This window comes from Perissodus microlepis, chromosome 9 (genome assembly GCF_051167445.1).
Source record: "Perissodus microlepis isolate ML-2025 ecotype Zambia chromosome 9, ASM5116744v1, whole genome shotgun sequence".
Lineage (NCBI taxonomy): Eukaryota > Metazoa > Chordata > Actinopteri > Cichliformes > Cichlidae > Perissodus > Perissodus microlepis.
The window spans coordinates 3,831,414-3,843,450 of NC_140469.1; the positions used below are offsets into that span (position 1 = coordinate 3,831,414).

Genomic DNA, 12,037 nt, shown 5'->3' on the forward strand with positions numbered 1-12,037 from the left:
TGTCTATTAAAGTGGGTTTAATTTAGAGACTGTTGGGACCAGCCCAGCTGAAAAGGAGGCTAATGAGCATGCTCGTCTACTTGTCTACCTCTTGTATATTCTGGCTCTCAGCTCTATTTATGGAATGTACTTGTTAAAGTGGATAAAAGACAAGCTCCATTTTGTTTAAATGTCTGTCTCTTTCTCTCTCTCATTTCTCAGGGCTCACACCTGCTTTAACCGCCTCGACCTGCCTCCCTACCCTTCGTACACCATGCTGTATGAGAAACTGCTCATTGCTGTGGAAGAAACCAGCACATTTGGTCTGGAGTGAGACAGACAAATCAAACACTGCACGCCTCTATGTCCAACACTGGCTGGGCCAAAATGTGAAAGGAGCGCAGCCTAACCTGTCTTAAAGATCCCGGAATTGTACTGGAAATGTTTCTGATCATTTTGGATACACAGTATGTTTGTCACCGTTATGGTTCTGTGCGTCAGAGTCTGTCACTTATGAGGATCTTTACGATTGCACGGAACACTCACGGCATCACAGCACTTATTTTTCTATAAATCATTAGAAAATAAGAAACAATTACAAAGATTTTTTTATAATTAATATTGATCAGTCTGTGTGTACCTGAAGAATGAGTATGTCAAATCGAATCAAAAACTTTTGTTGCATGTACCACAATTCATCCGACAATGAAAATGCTTTGGCTAATAAAAGCAAAAGCAAAGTATTTATACTCAGTACAGCAACAAGTGAAAAGTAATGTACAGAAATAAGAACAATATGAGCAACACAATAACACTGAAAACAGTAATTTTCCATATGACAATAACAACAGCAATGTGCTTGGGGACATGCTGGAATTTATCTTTAATAGACAGAAAATATTTAAATAATAATTTAATAACCATCAAAACCTACTGTAGAAAGAAAATCGGAAAGAGAAATGAAAGAAATGGGTTAAAACCGTTAATAGAATTAAATACTATTAGTTACTCTAAAAAATGTTACAGTCATTGCAAACTTTGATTCAGAAATCTTTTTTTTTTTTTATCAAAAGATGTATGCAAAGATTGTTGCACAAATCCTCAGGTGGTTTCCTGCTGTGGACATGTAGAATGTCTAATGCAAGTTTAAATTCAAAAGAAAAAAACCTCAATCAGTTTAATGCAAAGTTTAGTAGCCCTGAAGCCAAAGGAACAATTATCTGGGTTTTTTGTTGTTGTTGTTTTTTAAAGTGGAGATACTACAAATACCAATGTGTATCTATCTGGACTGCAGCAGCCCAAAAGGAACTTGCCTGAGGACTTAAGAACAGAACTGCAGCACAATGGGAAATAAGAGGTTAAGGCAAATATATGAAGAGCTGCAGACAATTAAGAGAGAAAGACTGATTATCACTCAAAAAAATCCCAACAGGTGAAGAAAACTGCACTGAAGACAAGGTGAATAACACATGCTCAGAAACTACTGAACATCTGGAAATGAAATGAATGTCAATAATGGGCAAGCCACAAAGCAGTGAAGTTTCTGTTTCAAGCAATGTGAAGAGTAGTCCGGTACACTGGAAATCAAGAAATATACATTCACAGCATCCAGGTTGTACTCGCATAAAAAGACAGGCCCTCCCTGCAATTAAAGACTCTGCAGTACTAACATGCTTCTGATACTCATCCTGGAAGTCCTGCATCTGGGCCCACAGCTTCCGGTACTGTGCCTCCCTTTAAAGTGATGACAACAACTGGACACAGACACTCCACAGTCCTGTCTGACTGGACACTGATGTTGCATAGAGCTCAGTGATGAGGCAATGATGTCAAGTATTGCGAATGCAAAAGTAGCCATCAATTCCAGCACAAGGGCTTCTGGGATTCCTTTTGTGGAGACTAAGGGCGATTACGTCAAACCAAGCTACGTGAGCTCCGTGATTCGTGACTCTTCATGACAGAATTTATACTTGGACGCTCTCCAGATGGCTAAGGAGGACTAAAGTGGGATTCTGCTTTCAGCCTGTGGTCTGGCTGTTTGAATGGGAGCTTCTCACACTCTTGTTCGAGTCTTCCACAAACGAACTTGTCATCTCTGACCATGCACCATTGGTGCTGCTCTTTGTATGGAGCCGGTACTCCAGTATTTAACTCTTTACTGTCTCAAACACAGTGACCAGTGCAAGAGCAGCGTGTGGAATCTCCAGTGGCCTCAGACCAATGTAACAGATCCCTGAACTGATGTGGCCCTACTGGTAGAAATGTGCGATGTGTAAAGGGACAAACAGGTGTAACATATGCAATAGTTGAGACCTTTACTCCAGTCTGTTCCACAGTCTGCCATATTCTTTTAGACACTGACTGACTGCAGTGCACCCTTGACATCTCCAGCCCCTTGCCTGCATCTCTAGCTGAGTGATGAAGCTGTGCCTCAGTTACTTTCTGCCTCATACATGCCTTGTGGGGGTAGTACTGACAAAAGGAAAGTCATTTGCCTTGGGTTTTTTTAAGTCAGGTTAATTGGTAATAGTCACTGATTACTGTATTTACAATGGATGTAGCTTTGTGGGCAGATAACTAGCCTGATATAAGCAATGCCAAATATAAACAGAACCAGGAGGCATTAAAGCTGGCTGGAAATCTGACACATTTTCGCCGGATTTGACAGATACACTTGTAGCTACTCTTCCCAAGCTGTAGGCTTTTGTCAACCTAACTGTTGAATGAGTTGTAAGGCTAACAGAGAACTAATGACACAAATCTCCAACCTTACTGTCCGTGGTTAAAGCACCAGGTTTCTGAATGTTTCTGAAACCCATGACTGACATCACGACGTGCACAATATTGTAGTCCATTTACATCTCCCGGAAAAATTTTTTTGTAAACTTTATTAATTCCCAGTTAAAGCAGACGACTCCAATGGTGGAACAGTTCAGTTAACGAATGAACTGGAAACACAATCATGGAGTGTAGTTTTTGTTTGATCCAGTTCTGATTAAGTGACTTGGCCTGTGGTAAAAAGAATGTTTGTCACTGATTTTTATTATTGCTCCCCTCTAAAGACAATTCAAGGTTTGAACCAAACTGTGCTTTTAGAGAATTGTTACATACCTAATAAATGCTAGCTGTTTGCAGGGAAGACAACTGTGTGCAATGAGAAAGATGAGATCTCTTGTTCTGCTTCTAAGTGTTGGGATTAATTATTCAGGTTTTTGTGAATCTATAGTTAATAATCTACTGAAGCCAGTTGCACCAGCTGTTCATAAATTCAAACTTAGCCCTGTGTTTGCTAAGTGGCACTTTATGCAAGATGAAACTACAACTGGTTGCAGCACAATGACAGTTTCTGCACAGAGATTAGTTGTTACTAAATATTTATACCCACTAACCACCATGTGTAACTGGCATACAGCTAAGTGAACAAAGCAACAAAACCAACAACTTAAAAAGAAAAAGCTAATATGAAAGCCTTTAAATTCACTTCCTACTACCTGGCAGGCATTTTGGGAATTCTCCTGGGAGTTATTTGGAATCATCCAAGGCCGTTTAAAATAATTTGGTAAAGAGCTGTGAATGCAAAAAAAGTTTAAAAGGTCTGACAACTTTGCCCCAAAATAAGGTTTAAAAGCCATTATTTTTATTTTAAGCATAGAAGGTACACAACAGTTTTCAAAGCACAAACATAATACTAATACTTGGCAGATTTAGGGGTGGCTGTGGCTCAAGAAGTAGAGCGGGTCATCTAGCAGTTAGAAGTTCGATCCTGTGCTCCTCCGGTCTGCATGTGGAAGTATCCTCGGACAAGATACTGAACCCCAATTTGTCCCTGATGCATCCGTGTGAGCATGTCGATAAATGTTAGCTAAATAGCAATGCCTGTTCCTATGTGAGCAGGTAGGTTTGGCTGTCTTTCTTACCTTAACAAATCAAATCATACTATAAAGAGTGCAACTTGTATTTACTCAGGCTGTCTTTGTCTAACATTTGCTTGATGATCTGGAACCTGTCGTGTGACAAATATGCAAAAATAAATAAATGAGAAGGCAGCACATACTTAAATTGCATGGATACAGAGAAAATGGAGCAACAGAGTGTTTAGGAATAAAGTCCCTATTAGTCCACCTGAACGCCCTATATGAATTCCCCAAAGAACTTGACAAACTCATATAATTTCAAACATAAGGATTGTTTTTAATTCATGAACACAGGCATCCAATATTGATTTTGACCTTGTCCCTTGCAAACAGAGATTTTTCTAGGTGCTCAGAATCTTTTGATGATATTGTGTACTCTTGATGAGATATTGAGCGTCTTCATAAGTTTACGCTGAGGAACGCTGGTCTTAAACTGTTTGTAAATGTGCTTTTTTTGCAGATTGGTGAACCTCTGCATATCTTCACTTCTCAGAATATTTATTTAAATTATACACAGTGTCCGTGTAAAGACATTAAGTCGTCACTTACTTGCGGCTTTTGACAATGGTACAGCTACCTCCGTGAGAGTGTTCTTGACTTGACTTTAAGTTTTTCTTAACCAAGAAAATATTTCTGTCATTATCCACTGGAATTTTTTGGACAAAAATCTGTCATTGTTCAAAACCAGTTTACCTAACTAAATGAAGAGTTGGTGCAACTCAGTCCAGCCGGTTTCCAAAAAGCTTTAGGTGGATAGCCACCAGAGGGTGGTGGTAAAGTATACATAAAAATATATTCAATCACATTGTTAGTTTAGTCAGATTTTCAGTGTAAGCAGCAGACGTTGGTTTATGTCTAGACTGGGTTTATGGGTAGAGGTACAGAGCATCAAACTATGGCACAGGAAATAAGAATTTCTGTTTAATGTTTGTGTTTAGGGTTAATAAAATGCAATCTTTCGTTACTTAATTGCCTAATCCTTACCATACCCTTACCCAATGACAATCTTTCCCTAACCTGGCCCTCACTGGTCTGTGTCCTGCCGTGTGCAGATGTAGGTATTTAAAGCAAGATATTTTTTTTTTTTGCCATTGTTGCCACTCTACATTGTCTTACTGTGCTTCTCTATCGTCCACCCAAAGCATGCTGGGATAGAATCCACCTTCTGGTCCAGAGTAGGACTGATGTGTGTGTCAATTGTCCACATCTTATCGTGTGAAAGATTTTCACCACAGCGGAACTTTTCACCTTCATGAACCATCAGCAACTCAAGTAGACGTGTGTGAGATGAGTTGGCTGAAATCACTTTCCAGGTATCACATTTGGGGCTAATTTGGGCTGTCGGGTCACTGACAGCCAATCTAGGGTTAGAGTTAGGGTTGGTTAACATGCGCCCCTTTTTGTACAGTTTGTGCTTGCTTAGAACACCCAGAATGATTGTAATGCCAAAAATATGTGACTTCATTGAAAACGTGTCATCTGCTAGTGTCTGACTTTTTGCCTATTTAGCATGCAGCTCAAACAAAACCCAAGCCTAGCCCTAACCCCGAATGTGTCACCAGTGACTTGGTGGAGGAGTTTAAGGCTCAGCTGTGGTGCCAGCAAATGTCGTGTGAACCAGATATGGCCCAGACATCACAGAATGCTGAACTTGTAGCCAAACTCACCCTGGGTCAACACTATGTTGTTACTCACAAATCAACTACATGTCAAAGTTTGACACTTAGCAAAGATCCCTTACTTCAGCGGCCTGTCAAATTTTAGGCTTCTTTATTCCCAACATGGTGTGATGTTTGAAAAGCTGACTATATCTCCAGAATTTCACTTTTTTTATTTTCATTTAAAATGCAGCACTGTCATGAATTCGCTTCCCTATAGAGGAGAAAAACTGCAGTGATAGGTTCCACTAAAGAAGAATCCACAGAACTTTGATTGACACTTAGCCAGTGCAACAAATTTGAGATTTTTGGAGATTACCCACGCTTCTGTGAGTCACATCGATAATTACTCCAGTTATTGTTTGGTGTGGCAACATCTTGTCCACACATCCCAACACACATAAGGACAAGGCTGTGATTTTGTTGCTCTCCTCATCCTTTTTCTACAATCGTTTGTACTCTTATTTATACAGTATTGTATTTATAAGCAAGGGGAAGTCCTGCAACTTTCCTTGAATGTTTTCTTTCTATTTTATTTTGTAATCATGTAATTAGGAGGATCAGTGGAAGATTTTGCCTTTGAATTTGAAGCCTTTGGGTTCTTATGTGTGTCTTTTCTATTCTAAAATAAGCTGGCTGATTTTTTTTGGTTTTCTGCGGGGAAACTGATGTTTGTTCCCATTTGGCTCCTCTTTTTCTGTTCACCACTTTTGCTGGTGGCATTATTGAGGTTAATGTCAGCTGTGGCTCACTCTGTTAGAAATGTCAGAGCCACATGAATCCAGGAAGCACTCTATTCTTTGGGCAGTTAATGATTTTTGTATGTGCTTTGGTGAACATGTAAAGAGAGCTTACTGATTTGTTGTTTTTGTTGGGTTGATATGATGAATGCATACATCATAACATATATTTATTGTGGGAAAGGAATGATTACAAATGTTCCAGTAACACTTATCTGTAAATGTGCTGATAGAAGCTATACAAGTTTAAACAGAATATTGGAAAAGTAAATGATGATGGGCTGTCTACTGATAGGGAAGGTGGTGGAAAATTGTTGCTGCTGTTTGTGTGTGTGTGTGTGTGTGTGTGTGTGTGTGTGTGTGTGTGTGTGTGTGTGTGTGTGTGTGTGTGTTTGAATTAATCAAAAGTAGACAGGAGAAGACCAGGTGGTGACACTAAAACATGGATATTTTCTTTTGTTTCCAGTTTCATGTGTGGTTACTATACATGTATGTACATAATGTTAAAGGGTACAGTTCATATTTGACTGAGAACAGGTTTCTAAATACTCAGGCTGTTCTATTGCCCCACCTTACCATATGGATCTTAATAAAATGGTCACTTTGTTACTGCTGTGTGTATTCATTCTACAGACAAAGGAGTGAAAAGTGAAAAGGTTCACTGTCGATCTTTGATAAAAGGTTTTTATTTTTTATAAGTCTTATATTACATATTAAGTAGAGATAGTCCTCAAATTTATGTGTGCCCTGAATACAGGTAAGAAAGTATTGGATATGAGACAGGCCTAAAACCCACCTGGAAGTTCCCCACTCTACATAAAAACTGGACTGGTTCTTATAAAGTACTTTTCTACTTGAATACTCAAAGCATTTTATACAACATAAACAGTTTTCTATATCTAAGTGCTTTCTGTAAAACGTTCACACATATTCACACTCTGATGAGTGTATCATTCAGTATCTTAGCCAAGGACACTCAGGGGTCAGTCAAGGATCAAACCACCAACCATCCACTCTGCTTCCTGAGCCTTCCTCTGTAGATGCTTTGTTTCTCTTTCTAATCTTCTTTGTCTCTTTCTACATGTTTTGTTTCTCTGTGTAATTACTTGCGTGCCTTTATTTCTCTTTTGTTAAGTTAGCTTTTCTGTTGCTTTTGTTCTTTGTAGTTTACATATCTTTTGTGTTGCTTTTTAAGAGACTTACAGTACTATCAATATTTATTATTAAAAGCAATAGAAATGTATACATTGTATGCATTTTTTTAATATTAAAAGGGACGTGAAAACTGGTCCCGCTATATATTTCACGTTTAATTTTTAATCAACACAGAAGTCTCTCGCTCTCTCCCTCTCTCTCTCTCTCTCTATAACCCATTCCGATTGGCAGGCACACCTGTCAATCAACACGTGCTACCATGGTTACAGAAAACGCAGCACCGTTTCAGCTTCTAAGTGAGGAGAAAGTTGAGGGACTGACAGGCAGGACGCTGAGTGTGGAGTGATCAAAATGAGCTCTCCAGCTGTGTTTTTAATACAATGTTAGACTGAGCTAATAATTTGAAGCTTGGCCTAGAAGAAGTGACGTTATGCTGTCGCCCTAATGTTTTGGGTTTTGTTTGGTTTCTGTTGTCGTTCGGAGAATAGTAAGCGGCGTCATTTAATGTAATTGTGCTGACTGTTGTGTTGAAGTGTTTAACGTTAGCCAACTAACCGGTCCAATTAATCGACGCCATGATCCCCGAATGCCCGCGTGCCGGGGACTCGAGAAGCAGAAGCCGCCTTCATCACAACCACGCAGATGGACCGAGCCAGAGCCGTAGTGTCAGCGGCTTGTTGTCCGAAATCCAAACCGCCATCCACAACGAACCTTTCGCCGACCACTACACTGTTATTCCCGGCAGAGAGCTCGGAAGGTAAGAACATGGCACACTTAAACGTAAATTTAGCTGAGTTTATGTTTAGTTTCGTATGTTTCTTATCTTACCCAGCTTAGACTTATTAGCAGAAATAGTTCTGTTTGTATTTGGTACGACTGCTCGAGCTTTGGGACTGTTCCCATACGAGTGGTGGAAGAGGTCATGTAAAAGCACCAATGTCGTGAAATAGACCTTTACACCTCTGATTTTTGTATTGAAAATGTCACGTAAGTGAAAAAAAATGCAAGTAATCCCACGAGAATGTGCTCAAAGCAGTCTGTCGGGTCTGATCCAGACTTTCTGAACTGGTCTGGTCGCCCAACCAACTCGGGCTGGATGGGGGGCTGTTGGCCCAAGTCAGAAAATAACACTCACACACCCTGCACTATTACAGTGTATTATACACTGTCAGTGTCTGCCTCACACGTGCTGGTCACCGCCAAGCACTAAACCAGTGTTAACCGAATAAGGAAATCGAGTTCGAGTTGCATTAACTTACTTACTGTTTACGTTTTTAATTACTAGGCTGTGTGAATTCATGTAACTCACAGTTGAGGTAATATATCAGTAGAATTCAGCTGAGAGAGCAGTCTGTGTTAAACATTACATGTTGATAACTCTTGCATTCTCCTAATATCAAAGCTGTATTTGACTGATGTAGTCAGTGAGTACTTCTGTCACGAACTGATCTGCTGATTATAATTATAATCAATGTTGATTTGTTTTCTAAAATAAACATCTGAGCTCAAATGAACATCAAAATTAACTTCCAAATTAGTAAAATAATTAAAAAGAAAAGTAGCTTATTGGAGCTGTAAGATATTTTCTGTGTCTTAATTTTGTAAATTAATTAATTAAAATTGTGACATGAATGTAGTGGAGTCACACATGATTGGAATATTGGGTTAGGGTTATACCGTTACAGTCCCTAGGGATGGGGCCACAATAATAGAAATTAAATCCCTGCAAATAACGGGTAAAGTTCGGGAGCAATGAATACACAGTATACTCAGTTCACCATAAAGCATGGTATTCTTTTGATTATAGTGGACAAATTCATCTCTTATGGATACTGAAATAAAGGAAGGTAAATGCACGTTATTATCATCACTTAAGTATACATGCAACTTTCATATGTTCTCTTACATCCAATAACACTGAGGTAAGTGGCTTTGCACTCTTTGGTACTTAATTATGCTTAAAGTGGACCTGAAACACTTCATGTATAAAGACTGATTTACATGATGGAGCCTTGCTCTCAAAAACAGCCATGGATGTAACTCTGTCTGTGAAGCTGGATTTAAGAAATAAGTGCTAAAAAATGTGTAGCGCCATCTTCTCTCAGTACAGAACGCGACACCATTGGTTGGTTGTGGTTAATAGCTAAAATAAACTAATGTAAGTCTAGCTAGTAACAGAACCGTCTAAGGAGCTTGGAAAGAAAAGCGTCTGGACCTCTTTAAATTTCCTTAAAGACGTTTCACCTCTCAGTGGAGAAGCTTCTTCAGTTCTAAGAGCAATTGGTGGCGAGTCCCAGATTTTAGTCCCTATGGGAGTGTCCCCAAGAGGGTCATGGACCCCCTATTGATCCTCTACCTAATCACACGAGGTAGAGGATCAATAAGGAAACTTAAAGAAGTCCAGACACTTTTCTTTCCAAGCTCCTTGACTGACTGAGAACCTTCACAGCCATAGTAACAGGACCAACAACTCAGGGGAAAACAGGGGGACTTGGAATAAAAATCAGTTTAAGGGGTCACTTTTGTGCTGCCCCTGCCTGCAACAATGAGTTTTTGTGTTAAACCGAGGATGTACCGTCCACTTTCACTGTCTGTCTCCTGTCTCAGCTGCACTGAAACAGGAAAATCCAGCTGTTAGCTCCAATGTTCAGGTTTGTAAAGCACTGTTTAAATGACAGAGTGGGGGAGAGCCTGTTTGAGTCATCAGACTAAAGAGAAGCTGGAGTCTCACACTCTGTTTTTCCACGCCAAGCCGGGTGTACCGAGCCCCACAGTCAGCTGCCAAAGCAGATGTTTGAAAAATGCGATCAGCACTGTTTTATGCAATAAAATATTCTCTTTTCTCAAACACAACAAAAAAGTTTACAACATCACAGTAAACAATAAAATATGTTTCTGTTTGAGAAGGTTATCAGCATGTTTTTCAGAGGATGGAGAATAGTTTGTCCTCTGACCTTCTTTCCACCACAGCTTCAAATGTCTCCAGTTTGCAGCCAATCACAGATTCATGTTTGTCATTTTTTACCATTTGTGCACCTTAAGCAAATACGTAGAATTGATTTCATTTATCAGTACAATATCACTAAAATTAGAAACATCTTAACTTGGAGTGATGCTGACACTATAACTCTGCATTTATTACTTTGAGGTTGGACTATTGTGATTCGTTATCAGGCCGCTTTAAAAGCTCTCTGAAAAGCCTCGAGTTGTTCAAGAGTGCTGCAGCAAGAGTCCTGAGAGGGACTGGAAAGAGAGAGCATATTTCTCCCATATTGGCTTCTCTTCATTGGCTTCCTGTCGAATCCAGAATTGAATCAAACATTTTCTTCTTACATACAAAATCTTGAGTAATCAGGCCCCGCAATATCTTAAAGACCTCATAGTACCTTATCATCTTAACAGAGGACTTTGCTCTCAGACTGCAGGCTTGCTTTTTTAAAGTAGAATGGGAAGCAGAGCCTTCAGCTTCTGGGTCCTCTGCAGTGAACCAGCTCCCAATTTGGATTCGGGAGACAGACACCCTCTTTAGTTTTCTAATAAAGCTTTTAGTTAGGGCTGGATCATGTAACCCTGAAATAGGTGCATTGAGCATTTGTTTGCTCATCTCTTTTCACTCTCTGTGTTTATACATTACTGCTGCATTTGTTCATTGGTTACTATTAGACCTGCACAATAAATCGAAAATTTATTGTCATCGCGATACCAGCATGTGCAATGGGCCCATCGCAAAAGACGGCGTAAACTGCGATAATTGGGTACCTTAAAATGTTTACACACGTGCTTTAAAGAAACTCCTTTACACATTTGACCAGTCGTATAGAGCCCTTCACGGCCAATCAAATGGATTAGAGGCCCGCCTCCTACGTAGGTGGGGAGCGAACAACGCTGCAGCAACGAGTCAGAGTTGTAATGGCTGACAGCGAGACGCATGACGAGAACGCTACTGACTATGAACTCGTGCCAAAAAAAATAAAAAATAAAAAAATAGTACCTCGCTTATTTGGAGGTACTTTGGATTTGATAAAGACGACGTTCTCCAAACACAGGTACTCTGCAAAACTTGCCGAACACTCGTGGCAACCACCAGAGGAAACATGACTAATCTCCTCCATCATCTTCAATACAACCACAGAGAACTGTTTGAAGAGTTCCAGAAAGACAGGGCTAGCCAAACAAAGGTTGCTAATGTTAAGACAAAGAGCGCAGCAGTCCAACAGCCGTCTCTATATCAGAGTTTTTCAAGTGGAACTCCTTATGAGAAAACGTCGAAGCGGTACAAAGAAATAACACGAGGCCATTACACATTTTTTTTTGGCTAAAGACATGATGCCTATAAATACAGTTAGCAGAGAGGGCTTCACCAGTCTGATACATAAAGTGGACCGGAGATACCGCATCCTCTCACGAAACTACTTTTCCCATGTTGCCATTCCACAAATGTACGAAACATGCCGCAAGACCGTCACGTTTGAACTGAGCCAAGCTGAAAACTACGCAAGCGCTACAGTAAAGTTTCCTCTCCAGTTTTGACTTACATCATAACTACTTGGTGAGTTGTAAAATGATGAACAACTGTATTGAGATAATTTGC

At 39.8% G+C, this 12,037-nt stretch overlaps 2 protein-coding genes across 5 annotated transcripts in view; both read left to right on the top strand.

Moving 5' to 3' along the window:
* The window catches only part of hecw1a (HECT, C2 and WW domain containing E3 ubiquitin protein ligase 1a), a 103,149-nt gene extending 96,249 nt beyond the window's left edge, over positions 1-6,900 (top strand). For all 3 annotated transcript variants that reach the window (XM_084938751.1, XM_084938750.1, XM_084938752.1), the window contains one exon: positions 202-6,900. In XM_084938751.1, the coding sequence (XP_084794877.1) occupies positions 202-313 (112 nt within the window). In that variant the 3' untranslated portion in view covers positions 314-6,900. The remainder of the gene's footprint in view (positions 1-201) is intronic.
* Positions 6,901-7,692: 792 nt separating this feature from the next.
* Positions 7,693-12,037, top strand: part of stk17a (serine/threonine kinase 17a) — a 40,574-nt gene continuing 36,229 nt past the window's right edge. Inside the window, exon 1 of one of the 2 annotated variants that reach the window (XM_084938755.1) lies at positions 7,693-8,203. In XM_084938755.1, the coding sequence (XP_084794881.1) occupies positions 8,022-8,203 (182 nt within the window). In that variant the 5' untranslated portion in view covers positions 7,693-8,021. The remainder of the gene's footprint in view (positions 8,204-12,037) is intronic. The other variant, XM_084938753.1, reaches the window with a different exon arrangement.